The sequence below is a fragment of the Chiloscyllium punctatum genome, chromosome 8 (genome assembly GCF_047496795.1).
Source record: "Chiloscyllium punctatum isolate Juve2018m chromosome 8, sChiPun1.3, whole genome shotgun sequence".
In the NCBI taxonomy this organism is placed as follows: domain Eukaryota; kingdom Metazoa; phylum Chordata; class Chondrichthyes; order Orectolobiformes; family Hemiscylliidae; genus Chiloscyllium; species Chiloscyllium punctatum.
Window position 1 is genome coordinate 57,517,434 of NC_092746.1, and position 22,292 is coordinate 57,539,725.

Genomic DNA, 22,292 nt, shown 5'->3' on the forward strand with positions numbered 1-22,292 from the left:
TTGGAAGTCAGAGATATCATGACAATAAACAATTGCATGCTCTCACCGTTCATACCACATTCCAACATGGTGAGGTTCAGGCACATTCATGTGATTCTTTCCTGCCAACATTTGAAATGGAGAGAGATTTAGGCATTATCACTCTGTGCTTTGATATGGACCTTGATATGTGCCTTGACATTAGGCTATAATACAGTTTGTTGTTCATTTCTTTGATTGTGGAGAAAAATACACAAATTTTGATCTGAAAGAATGGGACATAAGAGATGTGGCTGTAGGTATTACAAGACCATGTATGCTTCAGCAATAAGGCATGTAAATACTTTCAACTCCCAGCCCACCACACTTGTAGTGATCCTACCCATCAATTTAAAAAAAATCACCAGCACACCACCGTGTTCAAAGAATTAATTAGGATGGTTTGAACTGTTGAAAGTTCAAGTAGTTCAACTATAGACTTTCCCACTCCATGAAATGGTTGGCAAGAAGATTACCCGGGTACCCCACCCTTCTTCCTTTGTGCCACTAAGAAATTAAAACCCACCCACAAACCCTTACCTAATGTAGACAAATGCTTCCCATTCTGCACTCTGTTCCCCTGACATCGCTGGATCTAGGGTTCTTGCTGACATACAGCATGGGTCTGTCTGCCTGCAATTCCTGATGAAGAGCTTTTACTTGAAACCTCGATTCTCCTGCTCCTGGGATGCTGCCTGACCAGCTGTGCTTTTCCAGCTTCTGCAGTTCTCACTTTCTCCCTGCATTTCTGGCTGTGCCCACTACTGGGATCTTGCTGTGCTGGTCAACCAGATTAGCAGAAGGTCGGACTTTGTCCACGCTGAAGGGCAGTGTCCAATTCTTCAGCTCTCTAGCTGGTCCGCAGCATGTTGTGGCTTCAGGAACAGCTGCTTTCCGGTCTGATGGCTCACTACTGACTTAGTTTCTGATGTGGACATGATCTGGCCCCTCAGAGTTTTCTAACCTTGGAATAAACCTGAATTGCTCTGTCATTTGAGAATTAGAACATAGAACATAGAACAGTACAGCACAGAACAGGCCCTTCAGCCCACGATGTTGTGCCGACCATTGATCCTCATGTATGCACCCTCAAATTTCTGTGAGGATGCAAAAATGCATGTCCAGCAGTCTCTTAAATGTCCCCAATAACCTTGCTTCCATAACTGCTGTAGGCAATGCTCTCACAACTCTCTGTGTAAAGAACCCGCCTCTGACATCCCCTCTATACTTTCCTCCAACCAGCTTAAAACTATGACCCCTCGTGTTAGCCATTTCCGCCCTGGGAAATAGTCTCTGACTATCGACTCTATCTATGCCTCACATTATCTTGTATACCTCAATAGGTCCCCTCTCCTCCTCCTTTTCTCCGATGAAAAAAAGTCCGAGCTCAGTCAACCTCTCTTCATAAGATAAGCCCTCCAGTCCAGGCAGAATCCTGGTAAACCTCCTCTGAACCCTCTCCAAAGCATCCACATCTTTCCTATAATAGGGTGACCAGAAGTGGACGCACAATTCCAAGTGCGGTCTAACCAAAGTTTTATAGACCTGCAACAAGATCTCACGACTCTTAAACTCAATCTCCCTGTTGATGAAAGCCAAAACACCATATGCTTTCTTAACAACCTTGTCCACTTGGGTGGCCATTTTAAGGGATCGATTTACCTGCACACCAAGATCCTCTGTTCCTCCACACTGCCAAGAACCCTATCCTTAATCCTGAACTCAGTTTTCAAATTTGACCTTCCAAAATGCATCACCTCACATTTATCCAGGTTGAACTCCATCTCCCACCTCTCAGCCCATCTCTGCATCCTGTCAACGTCCCGCTGAAGCCTACAACAGCCCTCTATACTGTCAACAACACCTCCAATCTTTGTGTCGTCTGCAAACTTGCTGACCCATCCTTCAATCCCCTCATCCAAGTCATTAATAAAAATTACAAACAGTAGAGGCCCAAGGACAGAGCCCTGTGGAACACCACTCACCACTGACTTCCAGGCAGAATAGTTTCCTTCTACTACCACTCGCTGTCTTCTGTTGGCCATCCAATTCTGTATCCAGACAGCTAAGTTCCCCTGTGTCCCATTCCTTCTGACATTCTGAATGAGCCGCCCATGGGAAACCTTATCAAATGCATTGCTGAAGTCCATATGCACCACATCCACAGCTCGACCCTCATCAACTTTTCTAGTCACATCCTCAAAGAACTCGATAAGGTTTGTGACGCATGACCTGCCCCTCACAAACCCGTGTTGACTGTATTTAATCAAACCACGCTCTTCCAGATGGTCATAAATCCTATCCCTCAGAATCCTTTCTAACACCTTGCAGACGATAGACGTGAGACCTACTGGTCTGTAATTACCGGGGATTTCCCTATTTCCTTTCTTGAAGAGAGGAATTACATTTGCCTCTCTCCAGTCCTCAGGTACGACTCCAGTGGAGAGCGAGGATGCAAAGATCTCCGCAAGTGGCGAAGCAATTGCACTTCTCATTTCCCAAAGCAGCCGAGGACAAGTCTGGTCCGGGCTGGCAACTTGTCAATCTTAATGTTTGACAAAATTTTCAGCACATCAGTTTCCTCTATCTCTATCCATTCCAGCATCTACACCTGCCCTTCAAAGTTTTCATTCATTTCAAGTTTGTTTCTTTCATAAAGACAGAAGCAAAAAACTCATTGAGGGCTTCCCATACCTCCTCAGACACCACACACGAGTTCCCTATGCTATCCCTGATCGGCCCTACTCTTTCTTTGACCATTCTCTTATTCCTCTCATAAGTGTAAAATGCCTTTGTGTTCTCCCTAATCCATTCTGCCAAGCCTTTCTCGTGCCCCCTCCTGGCTCTCCTCAGACCATTTTTGAGCTCCTTCCTCGCCTGCCTGTAATCCTCTAGAGCTGAGCTTGACCCTAGCTTCTTCCACCTTATGTAAGCTACCTTCTTCCTTTTGACGAGAAGGTCCACCGCTCTCGTCATCCAAGGTTCCTTTATCTTACCCCTTCTTGCCTGTCTCAGAGGGACATATTTATTCATCACTCGCAACAACTGTTCCTTAAACAGTCTCCACATGCCTATAGCACCTTTACCATGGAACAATTGCTCCCAATCCATGCTTCCTAACTCATGTCTAATCGCATCATAGTTTCCTCTTCCCCAATTAAATATCCTCCCATTTTGCCTAATCCACTCCTTCTCCATAGCAATGTAGAATGTGAGGCAGTTGTGGTCACTATCATCAAAATGCTCTCCCACCACAAGATCTGATACCTTTCCCGGCTCGTTTCTGAGCACCGAGTCTAGAATGGCCTCTCCCCTCGTCGGCCTGTCAACGTACCGAGTTAGGAAACCCTCCTGAACACACCTTACAAAAACAGCTCCATTCAAACCTTCTGCTGGAAGGAGGTTCCAATCAATATTGGGAAAGTTAAAGTCACCCATTGCAACAACCCTACTACGTCCACACTTTTCCAAAATCTGCCGACCTATGCTTTCTTCCATCTCCCTGCTGCTATTGGGGAGCCTGTAGTAAACCCCTAACGAGGTGACTGCTCCCTTGCTGTTCCTCGTTTCCACCCATACTGACTCTGCAGGCAGATCTTCCTCGACAATGGAAGCTTCTGTAGCTGTGATACCCTCTCTGATTAGTAGTGCTACACCCCCTCCACTTTCTCCCCCCTCCCTATTCTTTTTAAATGCTCTAAACCCTGGAACATCCAGCAACCATTCCTGCCCCTGAGAAGCCCATGTCTCTGTTATGGCCACAACATCATCGCACCAGGTACTGATCCATGCTCTAAGTTCATCACTTTTATTCCTGATACTCCTTGCGTTAAAGCAAACACACTTTAACTGATCCTTTGGTTCCTTCCCAGTAAAATCCTTCCCACTAGCTGGTCTACCTCTTGCTATTGCCTCATCTGCATCAACTCTCACCTCCGGTATACAGCTCAGGTTCCCACCCCCCTGCCATACTAGTTTAAACCCTCTCGAACTACTCGAGCAAACCTTCCACCCAGGACATTGGTCCCCTTCCAGTTCAGATGCAACCCGTCCTTCTTGTCCAGGTCCCACCTTCCCCAGAAGGCATCCCAATTATCTACATATCTGAAGCCCTCCCTCCTACACCAGCTGCGCAGCCACATGTTAAGCTGCACCCACTCCCTGTTCCTCACCTCGCTATCTCGTGGCACCGGTAGTAAACTAGAGAACACTACTCTATTCGTCCTGCTTTGCAGCTTCCATTCTAACTCCCTGAAATCACTTTTTATATTCTCAATCCTTTTTCTGGCTATATCATTAGTACCAATACGTAACACGATTTCTGGCCGTTCGCCCTCCCCTTTTAGAACCTTATACACCCGATCAGAGACGTCCCGGACCCTGGCACCAGGAAGGCAACATACTGTCCGGGAATCCCGATCCTGACCACAATATCTACTGTCGATTCCCCTAACTATCGAGTCCCCTACCATGAGTACTTTTCTATTCTGCCTCCTTCCTTTCTTTGCCACAGTGTCAGGCTCAGTGCCAGAGAACTGACTACTATGGCTTTCCTCTGGTAGGTCATCCCCCCCCAGCAGTATCCAAAACGGTATACTTATTGCTGAGGGGAATGTCCACAGGGGATCTCTGCACTGTCTGTCTGTCCCCTTTCCTCCCCCTAACTGTAACCCATCCATCCTTGTCCTGAGCCTTCTGCGAGATAATTCAATCTTTATCATTGAATGGATGTACTTCTCAATAAAATATTTGGTTCCTTTGCTTCGGGATATTTGATTCTCATAGCTTCTTGATTGGCTTCTTCCATGTTCCTTTACTGAATTGTGACATAAAAACATTGGAACAGGAATAGACCATTCAGCCCTTTAAGCCTGTTCTACCTTTCGATGAGATTGTGACTGATCTGTAACCTAACTCCATTTATAATACATATAAGGGCAGAGATGGAGAGTGGAATAATCAGAAAAATTGAAGATTACAATTCAGATTAACCTTTTCCAGGTGGATTGAAAAGTGTGAGATGAAACCTTGAAGATGATCTATCATTGAGAGTAGGTATACTAAAAGAAAACATCTTTAATATTAGTATTTCTGAAATGTTGCAGAATTAGGAATATTGTGAGTCACAACAATGTAGCTGTTGACTGGATAATACAATAGCAAACGAATGGAGCAATTAATTTTCCTGTGTGAAGGACAATTGTAGATGAAACAATTTCAGCAAAAACTATGTAAGCATTATTTATGTTTTCAGTCGTGCAGATTGAGCTAGTATTTATTTTACTATTCAGACTAACTCCCTCCCTCAACATTTTAGGCACAAGACGTCTGCAACGTTGCTAACACTGAAGGAAACTAGGTGGATTAATCAGAACACGAGAGCAGTGATGGTTGAGTTCACTCTGTACAATCCTCCCACCAACCTCTTCACGACAGTGTCTCTGCTGGCAGAGTTTCCACCACTAGGGGGTGTACTTCCATCAGCTCGTATAGAGTCAGTCAGCATTTACCAGAAGAACTCTGTTGTGAATTACTTCATCATGGCTTTTGAGGTGAGAATTCCAGGTCATGGATTAAAATACTGGCTGCTTTTCTTTGGAGTAAATATGAATAAATTGTTTTAAGGTGACAAGCGGCAGAATGTAAATGAAATCATTTTGAACAGTCAAAGTCCTTTTCCAATTTTGTTATTCAGTGTCTACGTTTTAAAGTGCTTTTTTACTTTTGGCATCAAACAACTTTTTGGCATCTCTCGGTGAAAGTATTCATTTCTGCAGAACGAAGTGCAGTTCTGGACTCTTGGCCCATGTTTACAAGATAGAGAATTGAGTGCCCAGCCATCACTTTGAATTCAATTACAACCACATTAAAAAATGAAATTAGCTCACCATCTCATATACAAATATCATAAACTTATTAGTTGCATAACATAAATGAAACCTTTGAAAATAATGGAGAAATTATTTCATCTGATTTTAAGTGTTTGTACCTTGCGCTTGCATTTTACATTTATGCCACTGTTGTTGTGCTTTGCAGCTTTTGTTCCTGGCCCTTATTCTACTTCACCTGTACTTCCAGGTGTGCAAGATGACTCAGAGAGGGATGCTGAGTTACTGGCAGGAGCCTTGGAACTGGTTGGAGGTCAGAAGCTTGTTGTAGTAAATTGTTTCGATCAAATTAAATTAAAGTTTTCTATCAACCCCCCACTTGTGTGACAGGTAGGGAATATTGACAAGAAATGAAGAAGAACTCAGAAGATAATTGTCTGAGGGTGGAGACCAAAATAGATACAAAAGCTTCGACTTTCATCATCGTGGCATCCCATGCGTGGAATGCTATGATACAGTTTGACAATTCATGATGCTGCCTTGTATTTGAAAAGAGCTGATAAAAACAGATTGTTGAGCGCTTAATGTCTGTTTGATGAGCCGTTTATTATCAGAATAAATGTACATAGAGCATTAACAATTCAAATTTTCACAGTGAAATTCAGTTTCAGATTCCTTTTCTCTCCTTTTTTGTTGCATTTGTCACTTATAGGAATCAAAACTCTGCCACACAGAAATTCCAAAGCTTGGAGATTTTATCCTCCAGAGAAGCAGCCTCAGACAGGGATGACCAGAAAATTGTGGGATACAATTATGTGAGAAAATGTGAAGTGTGAAGGGACTTTCAAAATACTTTCTTGTCATCTGGAGGACTGTGGTGATTTTACCTTTGGTGACTTTTACTGAGCGTCTTCTTGGAGCTGGGGGCTGACTGGTCCTTGCTTCCTAATGGACTTCATATTAGGATGTTGGGTTTTAGGAATTGGCTAGTGAAACAGTTGATGCATTTGTCATAATTTTCCAAAATTCCTGAAATTTGAGGTAAGTTCCTTTAGAGTGGAAAATAGAAATGTAACTCCTTTATTCAAAAAAAAAGGAAGGGAGACAGCAAGCAGAAAATTATAGGCTACTTAGCTTAATATCAGAACCATGTTAGAAGTCACAACTAAAGATGTTATGGCAGGGCAGTCAGAAAAGTTTAAGGTAATCAGGACAGTTAACATGACATTGTGAAAACTAGATTTTGTTTAACTAATTTATTGGAGTTTTTGAAGAAGTAAGAAATCATGTGCTTTGAATTAAGGGGAACAGGTTGAAGTATTGCACTTAGATTTCTAGATTGCTTTCAGATAAGGTGCCACATCAAAGGTTATGGAGGATATAAAGGTCTATGGGTATAGGGGAGACTTTTTTTTAGATTACCTACAGTATGGAAACAGGCCCTTCGGCCCAACAAGTCCATACCGACTCTCCGAAGAGTAACCCACCCAGATGTACCCCTGCGTAATGGGCAATTTAGCATGGCCAATTCACCTAACCTGCACATCCTTGGATTGTGGGAGGAGACCGGGGCACCTGGAAGAAACCCACGCAGACACTGGGAGAATGTGCAAACTCCAGACAGACAGTTGCCCGAGATTGGAATCGAACCTGGGTCCCTGGCACTGTGAGGCAGCTGTGCTAACCACTGAGCCGTACATATTGGCATGGATAGAAAGCAGAGGGGAGGCATTAATAGTAAGTTCTGGCTAGCCTCCTTAGGGAGGTTTTGGCCTAGTGTTATTATTGTTAGGGTATTAATCTAGACATCAGCTAATATTCTGGGCACCTGGGTTTAAATCCCAATGTGGTAATTGGTTCCATTCCATAATGATGTGGAATGCCAATGTACGATTAAGGTTGCAATTAGTTTAGTTATGACCTTATCGAGTAGTAGAATGGCTCAAGGAGCCAAATTGCCTACTTCTTCTCCTAACTCCCATATGTGTTCATACTTGATCGCCCACAGTTTCTGTGCAGAAAATGAGAAAATTCGGGCAGCGCAAGTACCAACCAATAACCACTTCCAAGAGAAAAGCTAATCATTTTCCCCTTGATATTCAATTACCATTGCAGAGTCACCCAAGGGAGAGGCAAGGAAGTTTGCAATGAGTAGATCACTCCTTTTTCCCTAAGTAATCCACTATCTACAAAGGCACAGTCAGGACTGTAATGCAATTCTTTCCACTTGCTCCAAGAAGACACTTGACACCATGTAGCAGAAAATAGTCCACTTCATCAGCAACACACTTTCAACATTTGTACCATTTGTGAGCAATGGCTAGTAGAGCAGTACTATGTGCAATCTACAAGATGCATCATAGTAATTAACCAAGTCTTCGTTGACAGCATCTTCAAAACGTATGACCTCTACTGCCAAGAAGGATGGAATTTGCTGAAGGATTGGAGCCTCAAACAGCTGTTTGATCTTCTTTAAGGCACAAAATATCCTTACTGGAAACTATACTTCACCGTCAATAGATCAGGATCCTGGAACTCCCTCGATGGACCTGAGCCAGATGGACTGTAACAAATCAGCACCACCTTCCTGACAATCATTAGGTGTGGGTTCAGGGGTTCTTTGCAGTTTTAGAAAGTTGAGGGTTCATGTTCCACTTTAGAAATGTGTGCAAAACAATCCAGGCTGGTACTGTGGGAATGCTGCTCAGTTATACTACTGTTTTCTCAAGTGCTTAGAAAAGGTCACGTGGCACTAGTTGAAAAAAACAGCCTTGAAATTCTTCCATATCCCTCAAACAACATCACTAAAGAAACACAAATGACCTAGTCATTATGATCTTGGTGTTTGTGAGACTTTGCTATTGTCAAACTGGTTCCACATTTTCTACATTACAATACTGACCACACTTCCAAAGTATTTGATTGTCTGTTAATCTGCTGAAATCATAAATGGTGCAATATAAAAGCAAGTCTTCCTTTGCATTCAGTTTGTGGAATACAGTATTTGAAATAACTGATGTTTAAGCTGCAACAAACTCTGAGTTTCATTGAGTGGTCAGTATGTCTAAATTAGGTACACTGACAGTCAGTATTTTTTCTGAACTCTTGCAATGTGAAGTGGTTTACCAGAATTTTGTTAATTTTATTGGTTAGATTATGTGTACCGTTTGTTTTTCAGTTTTCTGCAGACTCCCACTGTTGCTGGACTTAAATGTCATCCATAAGTAAAACAGTGTGTAAGGTATACAGTTTACAGTCTGTGTCTCCTTTTCTTTTCTAGATCGGAATTGTCATGGTCAGTCTCTTCTATTATGTATATTATGTGTTTTACTTCGTATTGGCTGTGGACATTATTGACCATCTTCACAGTGGATATTTCAAAGCCTTTGTAGATATGAGTTTTATCTCTGCATGGATGCAGGTGAGAACAGGAAACAGCTCGAGGAACTTTGCTGTGGGAAAGAAATGTGCAGAGCATTGTTTTCCAGCATTTGTTAAATGATGCTATACAACCACCATACATTTTGGAATCATTTACATAATTACATTGACATGTGAGCATTCAACTGTATTAGAGATGAAAAGATGTTCAATGAGCACATTCCACATTACTTTCCATCTGCAGATGGTAAATATAAAATAGTTAGAAAACTCCATGCACAATGGCATCCAATTTTTTCCTACGTGCTGCAAGTGTGCATTGTTTGCTGTGAAAATAAAATTCATGACTGAAGAAGTATTCACTAAGCAGGCGACACATAACCATTAGAGAGAACCACAAGCTTAAAGGTTCAGGTCAATGAATTTTTGTCAGAACTGGAAGGGATGCATATAACAAAAACAAAAATTGTTGGTGAAATTCAGCAGGTCTGACAGCATCTATGGAGAGAAAACAGTTAACATTTGGGGTCCAGTGACTGTTCCTCAGGTTCATGTAACGGTGTTTAAGCATATTTTGAACAGAAGCAAGTAAATAACAAAGAGAAAGTTATGGCATGGTGAAAGATATTGTACAATAAACCTTCCCCCTTGAACTTCTACACATCCCTCCCCTCAGTGCACTGCGAAGATAGAGTCCATCCTCCATTTTCTGTGTTCATACCTCTCCATTTTTAACATTTAGTTATCAGTTTGAAATGTTACTCTTTTTGTCTGCTGTCTGACTGCTTGTGTATTTGCAGCGATTATTTTTAGATTTCCAGCATGATGCTTCACTTGATGCTAGATCAGTTGTTAGTTTCAAACCTGAGATTGTATGCAAAGTATTAAGGGATGTGGACTAATGCTAGTTATGTGGAGTTAGGCCACAAATCAACCATGATCTCAGTAAACTGACAGAACAGGCTTCAGAGACTTAATGGCCAACTCCTTTTCCAACATATAAGTAGAATATTCCAAAGTGTGAAAAGTGCACATTATTTGAGAGATGACGACATGAAGATGAAGAGCAGCAACAACAATATTTTAAAGAAATAAAGCAGTCACCTGAAGACGTTACAGAATCTTCTTTCAAAGATTTGGATAGCAGGAACAATAGCCACTAAGTTACCGCTAACTCAACTGTTCTGGATAAAATTGGTTAGTTCTCAGGTGGAAACCATTCATTCACTGTGAGAAGTAAAATGACAGTTAATGCCCAAGAAGAGAAGTAAAGAGAAACAGGGAATACAGAATAGCAAGTGAGCATACTGTGGGACAGAAGTTTGAATCAGTTAACTCTGTTAGCTGTTCAAATCTCACATGAAATTCTTTTGAACTCTGTCAGGATTGAAATATGTGAAATTAGCACAGATGCTGGAGACCTGAAATATATTTTAAAAAAGGAAGTGCGAGAGAATTTTAGTAGACCTGGCAGCCTCTGCAGAGAGAGAGAAGGAAAATTAATCTTGAGAGACGTCAAAGCTGAAGGGAGCTGAAACATAATCGTTCCTGTGCTGTTGACAAAGGAGGGGGAGGAGTAAGTGGAGGTGAGGTGTGTGATCAAAATGGAGAACAGTGATCATGCTGTGAAGTTGTTGAACTCACTGTTGTATCCTGAGGCTGTCAAAGGCCATTCAGTGCTACCACATCCTTCCTCAGATGAGGAGACCAAAATGAGAAGGTTCCTTGCTCTCTCTGTCTCCAGCTCCAGGAATACCATTCATTAGATCAGTGTTGTAAAAACTGCAACTTCTATATCACAGATTTTTTAAAAATTTAAAACTAACAACACGTTTGTTTCACTGGCAGGTGAAACGTTTCCTTCATGGTTTGATTGTGTTCCTGCTGTTAATAAAAAGTATTCGCTTGTTACGTGTTAACAAGTCGATCGCTCCATGTGTAACAATGTTGCGATTGTCCTATTCCTGCCTGATGTTCCCAATGGTAAGCAGAGTTATGTTGATTCAGTTTACTTCAAACTATTGTTTAAGTACTGTGAAATTAACGAGGTTAGTAAGTCCCTCCTTCAGGTTGACTTCATCAAGTTTTGTTCTGTGTTTGACTGATTGTAAAACAGGGACCTTACAATAATTTGATAACATAGTTTGCCACAGTCCTCCTGTTCTGTGGCCTGCAAACCCCATAAGGCATTTTCTACTCTTTTCCCCTGTGCCTTGGAGATAAGTAGACCACTAGCTGTGATCTCTTCAGTGGATTCCCTTCCTCCTGCTCTCACGGTCCCATGTGATGACCAGGGACTTCCATCTGCTCCTACTATTCCAGGCTTTCAGTGTTGAAGCCTGTCTTCCTAAAGCTCCTGTTCCTACTCTCAGTCTATATTGAAATCATGGAATTTCTTGGGCTTTTCCTGCGCCAACTTGATGGAGCCCAGTCACTCTGAAACCAGGCAGCTGGTGAGTATAAGTTTTTAACATGTATTCACATTGTTGTAAAGCCATGCTTATATCTGAGATCATTTGTTAAGATGATGCTATGTACTTATGGACCTAAAAGCTCCTAGCTTAATTTTAAAAGACTGAAACAGCAATCCAGTAAATTAAGATGACAGTTTCTAAGATGGCTGAACATTTGTATAGCTGTAATTTACATTCCATATCTATTAAAGTGGAGTCAGTCTGTCTGGAAGGACCCAGCGAGGGCTCGCACTTTAAAGGAATGTTATCTGATGAATTCACAAAACATCCAGACAATACCTGGGTATTCAATAGGGTGGGGACCAAGTATCACTTTGGGCAATGAACTCTGGATGATATTGTGGAGCCCCCTCCTCCAGTGAGTTGTTTAGTTGTCCAGCAACATTCACAATTGGATGTGGCAAGATTGCAGAGTTTAAGATCTGATCTGTTGGTTTTGGAATCACAAATCTGTTTGTCACTTGCTGTTTATTCTGTTTAGCATGCAACTTGTCCTGTTGTGCAGCTACACCATGGTGATACCTCATTTTTTAGGTGTGCGTGGTGGTGCCCCTGTTGTACTCTTCATTGAAATGTAAATTAAAACTCTCTTTTATTTCAGCTTTTACTCCCCACAACAAATTCTCTTCATCTTTACTTGACTGACTATAAAGCTGAATAAGAAAGTTTGGAGTAGAAATTGATTTGGTAAGGAGGGTGAAATACAGGGGATCAATTGACCAAGCACCTAACTGATAATTAATTTATATTCAGTACAGTTAAATCTCAGACATTGTGCATAATTAGCAGCAGATCCAATAATGCTCAAGACAAATTTCTACCCATGTATGATTTTGGTTTTGAAAATTTGCCCCTTCATTTCAGTGATAATTGTCAGGCCCTTTGAAGGCTCAACCAGATCTGCTCCAGAATTCCTTGAGAGCAGGTGATGCTTGTTGGGGTTAGCTCAGCTCTTCCTTGGTTCAGAGAGTGGAGGGGTCCCTCTGGTGCAGTGGTAGTGTGAGAAGACTGTGTTCAAATCCTACCTGCTCGAGAGATGTGTCATAGTTGGCTGATTTTAAAAAATTCTTCCCCATTGGGGTGTTAGATTCTGGACTCAAAAAGGATCTGAAAGGTGAAAAATGATGTTCTGACGATACCTTGGATTTACAATAAAACCTTGGCAAATCTTTGAAAGTCTTTCTTGCTGCCAAATTCAACAAAGACTCAAAAGTATTCTTATTCTCACGAAAAGACCTTTGTTGTGCATTTCTTCGTAATGATAACAACTCATCATCCCTTATATCATTTTTATGAATCTTCCACACCAAAGTGTATAGCTTCATATTTATCAATGTTCTACTACATCTGCCATGAATTTTCCCACTTGGTCAACTTGTCTAAATCATCTTGCAGCCTCCTTATACTCGGCAAACAAATCACAATCCTGCCCTGTTTTCTGTAATTAGCATGCATTAACATTCGCCACAATTGACATTGGAAGATTATTTTTATGTAATATTTATATACGTCTTTGACTGCCTCATTACATTTGAACTCTGGTTCTAATTTAAATTCCTTTCATTTGTTGTTCACCCATTGTGCAAACAGTTTCATTTCAATTTTGGATGAGTATGTTGCTGAATTCTTTTTAATGTAACAGCACTGGACACCCCTTTTTCCTGTATAAATGTTTTCAAATATAACAGTATCAACAAAGAGATCAGACAGATTCTGTGATAAGCACAGACACACAACATCCTGTAACATGAAAGTTACGTTGCAAAGGATGCATTTTTTCAGCTGTTACCAGGGTATTGTTATATTGGATTAATTTCACTGGCTATTTAATCAAGCAAATTTGAGTCCTGTTACACTCTCGTTATTAGATGGTGTCAACTAATGTGCAGTGTTCCAATGAAGATCTGTTGTGATGCTCATTGATAATATTATAATCTGGCTTTTAATTGAACTGCATTCATTAAAAAATATACACTAAAGACACGTTAGTTTGAATTTACAACTTTTCTACTACAGGAATTCATCAATTTTAACATGATGTTTCTGTGTTCTTCTCTATTTTATAGCTATGTTGTATTTTAGTCATCCTGGCATATTCCTGCCTGGGCAACCTGCTATTCCTGTCAGAATCTTATTCATTCAGCACCACAGTGAGAGCTGTTCAGACAGTTTTGATGTGCTTCATGGGCATGAGTGAAATGAAAACGCTTTCAACTTTATACAAGTTAAACCAGCTATCCATTGGTGCCTACTATGGAACATTTTTTATTATTATGACCATTCTTTGGGCTGGATTGGTAGGTACTTTGATGTAACTTTGATTATTATCGTGATATTTGTGGATTATTTTGACTGGCCTTTCACTGAATTTGGGAAAACCAAATAATATGAATGTAGGAATTTTTAAAGCAATTTGTACTTTGCAAGTGTTTTTTTCAAAACCTTTCGATAAAAGATATCTAATGTACTAATTGGAAGATAATTTCCCAATATTAAATAAGCAATTCATTAACTGTATACTTAATATAATATCTCTACTTTAATGCATCAGAAGACCCTTCCATTTCTAATGGACAAAAATATAGGATATAGGCTGGGACAGAAATAGGAAGCTAAAGAGAGGCTGCGGTAGAGAGGAATAGGCTTTTTAAATTAATTGATTGCATGAGCAGTGAGTTATATTTAATCAAAAATTGCAAATGCTTTAACAAAGGTGAAAAAGTTATAAATGCCAGGTGATAGACACACTCATGTGGACGTTTTGTAAGATATGGATATGTATGTCTTGTTCTTTATAAGTTTGTAAATGTAACCTGTAGTCAGCATAACTTAGACCAAGAGAATGCACATAAATTCCTGTTCTGAATGACATGGCCATTGTGGAATAAATAAGTTTAATAATTTAAGCCTTGTAAAATGTTTGAAGCAACTGTATTTCAAGGCTGCTAGCTCTCCACTGAGTCTTTAACCAGTCGTACAAATAGTCTGCCCAGAAAAGTTGTCTTGCCTGTTATCAACGGAACGTTTATGACTCATCAGATAGTATTTTGTTGCAGTGTAGTTTTTGTACTTTTGATCATTTTATTGAAATTCTGGGAATGATAGTTTTCCTTTTCATGCACTTGTAAAACATGGCAGTTTCCGGTGGTTTGCAAGTCATGTCAGTAGGACAATGTGTCTATTTAGGTTATTTGGATATGACATGACATACTTAGCATGCATTCATTACAGCAATGACAAAAACAATGAATATTAATCATGAGGTTTGTTTGACAGATTTCTTTTATTAAGAAAAGACATCACAAAATTATGTATTTGACTAACACATCAATTACCTACAGTTCTGCATTGCAATATCAATGCAGATTACTCAAATATTTTGCGGTTCACTTGTGCAATGTTATAATAATAATTCTGTATGACAAAATGTTCCCACTTCTGTGCGAGGAGTAACTACTTCTCAGCCTTTAAGCATTAAATATAAGCTGGCACTGAATTCAACAGACTGCACAAACACAAATTTATATCTATATATTTCTCAGCTTGAAATATGATGATATATTTTGGACTTCCAAATATTTGGTTGTTGTTTACCATTCAAATGCAAATAATGATCCATTATCCAATGAGAAAACTATTTTTATACTTTTGTTTCTTGAAGAATTTTGTATCATCTGTGGCTTCCTTCAACAACAAAAACAGTTTGTGCGCATCTTGTGCTTATTGTGATAAACATCCCTAAGTGCTTCACACATTGTAAACTAAGTAAGACAATGTGTTGCATCGTGGATTTAGTGCAGATAACCAAAGAATTAGTCAAAGCATCTTGGGTTTTAAGGAGTGTCTTAAAGGCAGAAGGCAAGCCTTAGAGTTAAAGGGAGAGCATAACAAAGTTTGGGGCATAGGCAACTGCATACACGGCACACAATGGTGGTGGGACACCGAATGTTGGGGTTACTTGAGAGGCCAGAAACACCATTCTGAGAATTGAGAGGTAGGAGGAGATTACAGAAATATGAAGGGCCAAAACCATGTTCAGCAGTTTAAAATCAAAAGTTGCCTGATGGGACTTGTCAGGCTGTGTGGGCCAGTGATCACAGGTAAGAGAAGAGAGTGGGTCTTGCTGCCAATTTAAATATGATCAGCAGAACTTGGATGACCTCAGGTTTGTGATCATTGGCTTAGTGTGAGAATATCATTAAAAGAATAATAGGTAGGTATCGTGGACAAGATGAGTCTGGAGAGGACATGATGGAAGACTGAGAGAAATTAGAGCAATACACAATTTCAGACTGAGGGCCGAGGAAGCATTTGAAGGATATTTGGCCTGGTGGGCTAAAGGAGACGGGAGAAAAGTAGCAAAGGCAGCTGCTCAGATGGTCTCAAACTTCACCCAACGCACTTTTTGGTATTTAGGAGGCAGGTCTGAGATAAGCTAGGGGGCAGGAGAGATTAATTGCTAAAGGGAGCAGTAGTGGTTTTAGTAAAAATGTAAAATATTACAGAACTCTGTCCTAAAACAAATGAAAAACAAGATTCCAATCTTTATGCACCAGTAAGGCAATTAAAATTGAGGACAAAGTATGCAGTGTGAAATTGTAAAATCCATTGTTGACTCCAGAGGACAATATGGAGCCCATGGAAGATGATGAGGTTGTGGTCTTCATGAAGCTAGTGCAACTGGTTGAGGACAGACCTTGTGTGTGAGAACCTGGGATTGAATTTTAAAAAGCAAGCAACTGAAAGCTCAGGGTCATGCTTGTTGACTGATAGGAGAGATTCCACAAAGCACTCACTGAACATGTATTTGGTCTCTCAGTTTAAGAGCAAACCACTTTGTGAGCAGTGAATACAGAATTCAAAGATGTAGAAGTAAATCTGTGCTTTATTGTCAGCCCCCACAAAGTGGAGCATTGCACAGTGCAAGGATATCAAAGCTCAGATGTTGAACTTCCTGCGATTACATGAGAAGTTGCCGTGGGATGGAATGTGTCATGTATTTGAGGAAGGACCAGGATGGGAATGGTCTTTGAAATTGATGATTTTGGTGGTGGCAGCGCACTGAAGATGATGGAAATGACAGGAAAGGAATAGCTGAATGTGCAGACTGGTTGGGTTTGAGGAACAGAGACAAGAGGAAACTTAGCTGTTTCTGGGAGGAAGAGGAAAGAGTGAACTGCATGTACTCCATGCTGCACCATGCTTCTCCACTGGCTCCAATACCACCTTGGTGGCTGTCGGTAGGAATGCAGCTGTGCAAGTAACTTCAGAAAGTGGGACAAGTTTCCTGGGACGAAACAATGAGGAACATGTATGATACCATTGTGTCAGCTAAGGGTGTAAATATCTCACACTCTGTCTTACCTTAAAGCATGACACATTACTAGAAGTATGCTCCTCAGTTGTATTCTATTATCTTGCCAAGCACAATATGTCTGATGAACGTCATGTTTATATGTAGGTGCGCTGCCATCATCAAACTCATCTTCCCATCCTCCTGGAGCCTGTTGTGTTTTTTGGTGTAGAAGTTGCAGAGAAATTAGAACAAAGAACATTAGAGTGCAGTACAGGCCTTTCAGCCTTCAATGTTGTGCTAACCTGTGGAAACAATCTGAAGTCTGCCTCTCCTACACTATTCCATCTTCATCCATATGTTTATCCAATGACCATTTAAATGTCCTTAAAAGTTGGCGAATCTACGACTGTTTCAGGCAGGGCATTCCACGCCCCTACCAAACTTTGAGTAAAGAAACTATTTCTGACCTCTGTCCTATATCTATCACCCCTCGATTAAAGCTACATTCCCTTGTGCTAGCCATCACCATCCAAGGAAAAAGGCTCTCACTATCCACCCTATCTAACCCTCTGATTATCTTATATGTCTCAATTAAGTCACCTCTCGACCTCCTTCTTCGCTCACAAAAACAGCCTCAAGTCCCTCAGCCTTTCCCCTTAAGACCTTCCCTCCATACCAGGCAACATCCTAGTAAATCTCCTCTGAACCCTTTGCAAAGTTTCCACATCCTTCTTATAATGTGGTGACCAGAACAGTGTGCATTACTCCAAGTATGGCTGCACCAGCGCTTTGCACAGCTGCAACATAACCTCATGGCTCCGAAACTCAATCCCTCTACCAATAAAAGCTAACACATCGTACGCCTTCTTAGCAACCATGTCAACCTGGGTGGCAACTTTCAGGGATCTTCATACATGGAACCCAGATCTCGCTGCTCATCTACACCACCAAAACCCTTACCATGAGCCCAGTACTCTTCATTCCTGTTGCTCCTTCCAAAGGGAATCACCTCACACTTTTATGCATTAAACTCCATTTGCCACCTCTCAGCCCAGCTGTTTATCTATGACCCCCTGTAACCTGCAAAATCCTTCGTCACTGTCCATTCCACAACTCCACCAACCTTAGCGTCATCCGCAAATTTACAAACCCATCCTTCTCTGCCCTCATTCAGGCCATTTATACAAATGACAAACAACAGTGGCCCCACTGCTCAAGTTGTTGAAGAACTAAATAAGGTTAATGAGGCACAGTCTACCCTTCACAAAACCATGTTGACTATCCCTAATCAAATTATTCCTTTCAAGATGATTATAAATCCTATCTCTTATAACCTTTTCCAACACTTTACGCACAACCAAAGTAAGGTTCACCGGTCTGTAATTTTCAGGGTTGTCTCTACTCCCCTTCTTGAACAAGGGGACAACATTTGTTATCCTCCAGTCTTCTGCCACTATTCCTGTAGACAATGAAGACATAAAAATCAAAGCCAAAGCACTGCAATCCCTCCCTGCTTCCCAGAGAACCCTAGGATAAATCCCATCTGGCCCAGGGGACTTATCTATTTTCACACTTGCCTGAATTGCTAACACCTCTTCTTTCTCAACATCAATCCCATCTAGTCCAGTAGCCTGTATCTCAGTATTCTCCTCGACAACATTGTCTTTTTCTGGTGTGAATAGCTTCTCCTATCTCCTCGGACTCCATGCATAACTTCCCATTACTGTCCTTGATTGGCCCTAATCTTACTCTTGTCATTCTTTTATTCTTGATACACCTATAGAATGTTTTAGGGCTTTCCTTGATCCTTTCTACCAATGACTTCTCGTGTTCTCTCCTGGCTCTTTTTAGCACTGTCTTTAGGTCCTTCCTGGCTAACTTGTAACTCACAACAGCCCTAACTAAGACTTCACGTCTCATCCTAACATAAGCCTCCTTCTCCTTCTTGACAAAAGATTCAACTTTTTTAATAAACCATGGCTCCCTCGCTCAACCACTTTCTCCCTGCCTGACAGGTACAAACTTATCAAGGGCACGCAGTCGCTGTTCCTTGAATAAGCTCCACATTTCAATTGTGCCCATCCCCTGCAGTTTCCTTCCCCATCGTCTGCATCCTAAATCTTCCCTAATTGCACCATCATTGCCTTTCTCTCAGCTATAAACTCTTGCCCTCTGGTATATACCTATCCCTTTCCATCACTAAAGTTAACATAACCAAATTATGGTCACTATCACCAAAGTGCTCACCTACCTCCAAATCTTACACCTGGCCAGGTTCATTACCCAGTATCAAATTCAATGTGGCTTCGCCCCTTGTTGGCTTGTCTACATACTGTGACAGGAAACCCTCTTGCACACATCGGACAAAAACTGATCCATCTAAAGTATTCAAACTATGCTATTTCCAGTCAATATTTGGAAAGTTAAAGTCCCCCTTAACAACTACCCTGTTACTCTCACTCAGACCAAGAATCAGCTTTGCTATCCTTTCCTCTACATCTCTGGAACAATTCAGAGGTCTATAGAAAACCCCCAACAGGGTGACCTCTCTTTTCCTGTGTCGAACGTTAGCCCATACTACCTCAGTAGATGAGTCCTCAAATGTCCTTTCTACCATCGTTCCACTGTCCTTGACTAACAATGCCACACTTTTATCCTCTTCTCTGTTCTTACTGAAACATCTAAATCCCGGATCCTGCAACAACCATTCTTGTCCCTGTTCTATCAGTGTCTCTGAAATGGCCATAACATGGCCATAACCCCAGGTACCAACCCATGCTGCAAGTTCATCCACCTTATTCCAGATGCTCCTGGTATTGAAGTAGACACATTTCATACCGCCTTCCTGCTTGCCGGTGCATTCTTGTGACTTTGAAACCTAATTTCTGATCTGACTATTCTCAACTTCCTGGACATTGGAACTAAATTTAGGGTCCCATCCCCCCTGTTGAATTAGTTTAAACCTTCCCGAAGAGCAATAGTAAATCTTTGCGCCCCCCCCCGCCCAACCTCTGGTTCAGGTGTAGACCATCCTGTTTGTAGAGGTCCCACCTACCTCAGAATGAGCTCCAATTATCCAGTTATCTGAAACCCTCCCTCCTGCACCATCCCTGAAGCCATGCATTCAACTACTCTCTTTCCCCCATTCCTAACCCTGCTAGCACATGGAGAAAGTGAGGACTGCAGATGCTGGAGATCAGAGCTGAAAAATGTGTTGCTGGAAAAGCGCAGCAGGTCAGGCAGCATCCAAGGAGCAGGAGAATCGACGTTTCGGGCATAAGCCCTTCTTCAGGGCTTATGCCCGAAATGTCGATTCTCCTGCTTCTTGGGTGTTGCATGACCTGCACTTTTCCAGCAACATATTTTTCAGTCCTGCTAGCACATGGCATGGGTAACAAACCAGAGATAACAACTCTGTTTGTTCTAGCTCTAAGCTTCCACCCTTGCTCCCTGAATTTCTGCCTTAAGTCCCCATCCCTTTTTTCTATCTAGGTCATTGGTGCCTATGTGGACCACAACTTGGGGCTGCTCCTCCGCCCCCTCAAGGATCCTGGAAACATGATCCGAGACATCATGGACCCTCGCATCTGGGATCTAACTCACCAACCGTGAGTCTTTCTCGTTCTCACAGAACCTCCTACCTGTCCCCCTAACTATGGAGCCCCCAATGACTAATGATCAGCTTGTCTCCCCGCTTCCCTTCTGAGCACCAGGGACAGACTCTGTGCCAGAGACCTGTACCCCATGGCTTACTCCCGGTAAGTCATCCTCCCCAACAGTATCCAAAACGTTATACTTGTTATTGAGGCGAACATCCACAGGGGTTCACTGCACTGCCTGCCGGTTCCCTTTCCATCTCCTGACAGTAATCCATTTGCCTTTTTCTTGTACCTAAGGTGTGATTACCTCCCTGTAACTCATCTCTATAACCCCCTCCACCTCCAAAAAGATCCGAAGTCCACGCAGCTCCAGTTCCAGTCCCCGAATGTGGTTTTCAAGGAGCTGGAATTGAGTGCACTTTCCTCAGATAGTTAGCAGGGACACTAGAAGTGACCCTTATCTCCCACATACTGCAGGAGGAATATTCAACTGCCCTAACCTCCCTTCCCACTATTCTAAATTCCTCAAGAGGCTTTTGAAAAATTTTTTAAAAACTGGTTATCTTATCAATCTGGAGCACAGAACTCTTTACTTTGCTTAGAGGAGGAGGATGGATGGGAGACACTACCTAAGTAGTTTTTCAGATAACACAACTGCCCAAATATATTACATCCCTTACTCAGCAGGCCCTTGTCAGCTCCTGCTCAGTGTGCACTCTGCCTATTCATGAGATAAGTTTTTAAAGCAGTCATTTACCTTCCCAGCAAAACCCCTCCCCCTCCCCCCCCCCCAACCCCCAGTTGTCGCTCCTGCTCTTCCTTCTGTTCCTCTCTTGCCCTGCTACTTTTGATTCATCTGATTTCTGCTCTATGGATTTATAACTCAGAATACACACTATGGGACTGATTATAATTGCATTACATCAGTCCTTCTGTCCCTTCCTTACTAATCTGGTCCATTCTTCCTTGAAGTCTGCTTGAACTGATCTATTTTAATGCTGCTGTTTATTTGAATCTGTTTGGTCAGACATGGTATTCTGTGCTCTGCAGAAATGGAGAAAAGAGGGGATGGGATAGAGTCTGATAATCTGTGTAAGTGGGAGCAGTCTTCCAAGGACATTGAGCACAAGGAACATCACCTACTACATGATAGAACTTGTACAGGACATAATTGACATTCAGTTCCAGTAGATGAGAGCTGAACTCAGGGATCATTCATCAGGGACTGTAAAACTGTTAGTTTTCGACAGACGTGTCATCTGTTTCTGTTCCCAGAGGGAAATGCAGATTCTGTTTGTTTGATTTCTTTTCACTTTTGATATTTGTTAATGAAGGTAAACACTTTGAACTGAGTGAACGCTTCTCTGTCCAATGGTAGCATGCTAACAATGATAAGATGCTGGGCTTTGATGCGCATTAGGGAAAGAGTAGCAGCGACCTGAGAGAGGATTGTAAGGTGAGATGTAGCTAAGGACTGCCAAAGGTGCCAATTTGTGAGCATTATCCTACTTAGGTAATCGGCACAAAATTATCCCTGCCCACCTCATGCCGAGATAGAAATCTTACTCCATGTCAGTGATTTAGAATATTTTGAATAGGTGATTTAATGAAAACATGATCGATGGATAATTGTGAGTAGGATTGAGACTTCAGTCATGTTAAAGGATACATAGCATTTAAGATTGCTTGGGTCAAA

The 22,292-nt window shown here is 41.5% G+C and overlaps 1 protein-coding gene across 1 annotated transcript in view; it reads left to right on the plus strand.

Moving 5' to 3' along the window:
• The window catches only part of LOC140480584 (polycystin-1-like protein 1), a 296,146-nt gene that overhangs the window by 248,935 nt on the left and 24,919 nt on the right, over nucleotides 1-22,292 (plus strand). Inside the window, exons 58-62 of the mRNA XM_072575633.1 lie at nucleotides 5,336-5,570; nucleotides 6,055-6,159; nucleotides 9,127-9,267; nucleotides 11,076-11,210; nucleotides 13,768-13,998. Of these exons, the coding sequence (XP_072431734.1) occupies nucleotides 5,336-5,570; nucleotides 6,055-6,159; nucleotides 9,127-9,267; nucleotides 11,076-11,210; nucleotides 13,768-13,998 (847 nt within the window). The remainder of the gene's footprint in view (nucleotides 1-5,335; nucleotides 5,571-6,054; nucleotides 6,160-9,126; nucleotides 9,268-11,075; nucleotides 11,211-13,767; nucleotides 13,999-22,292) is intronic.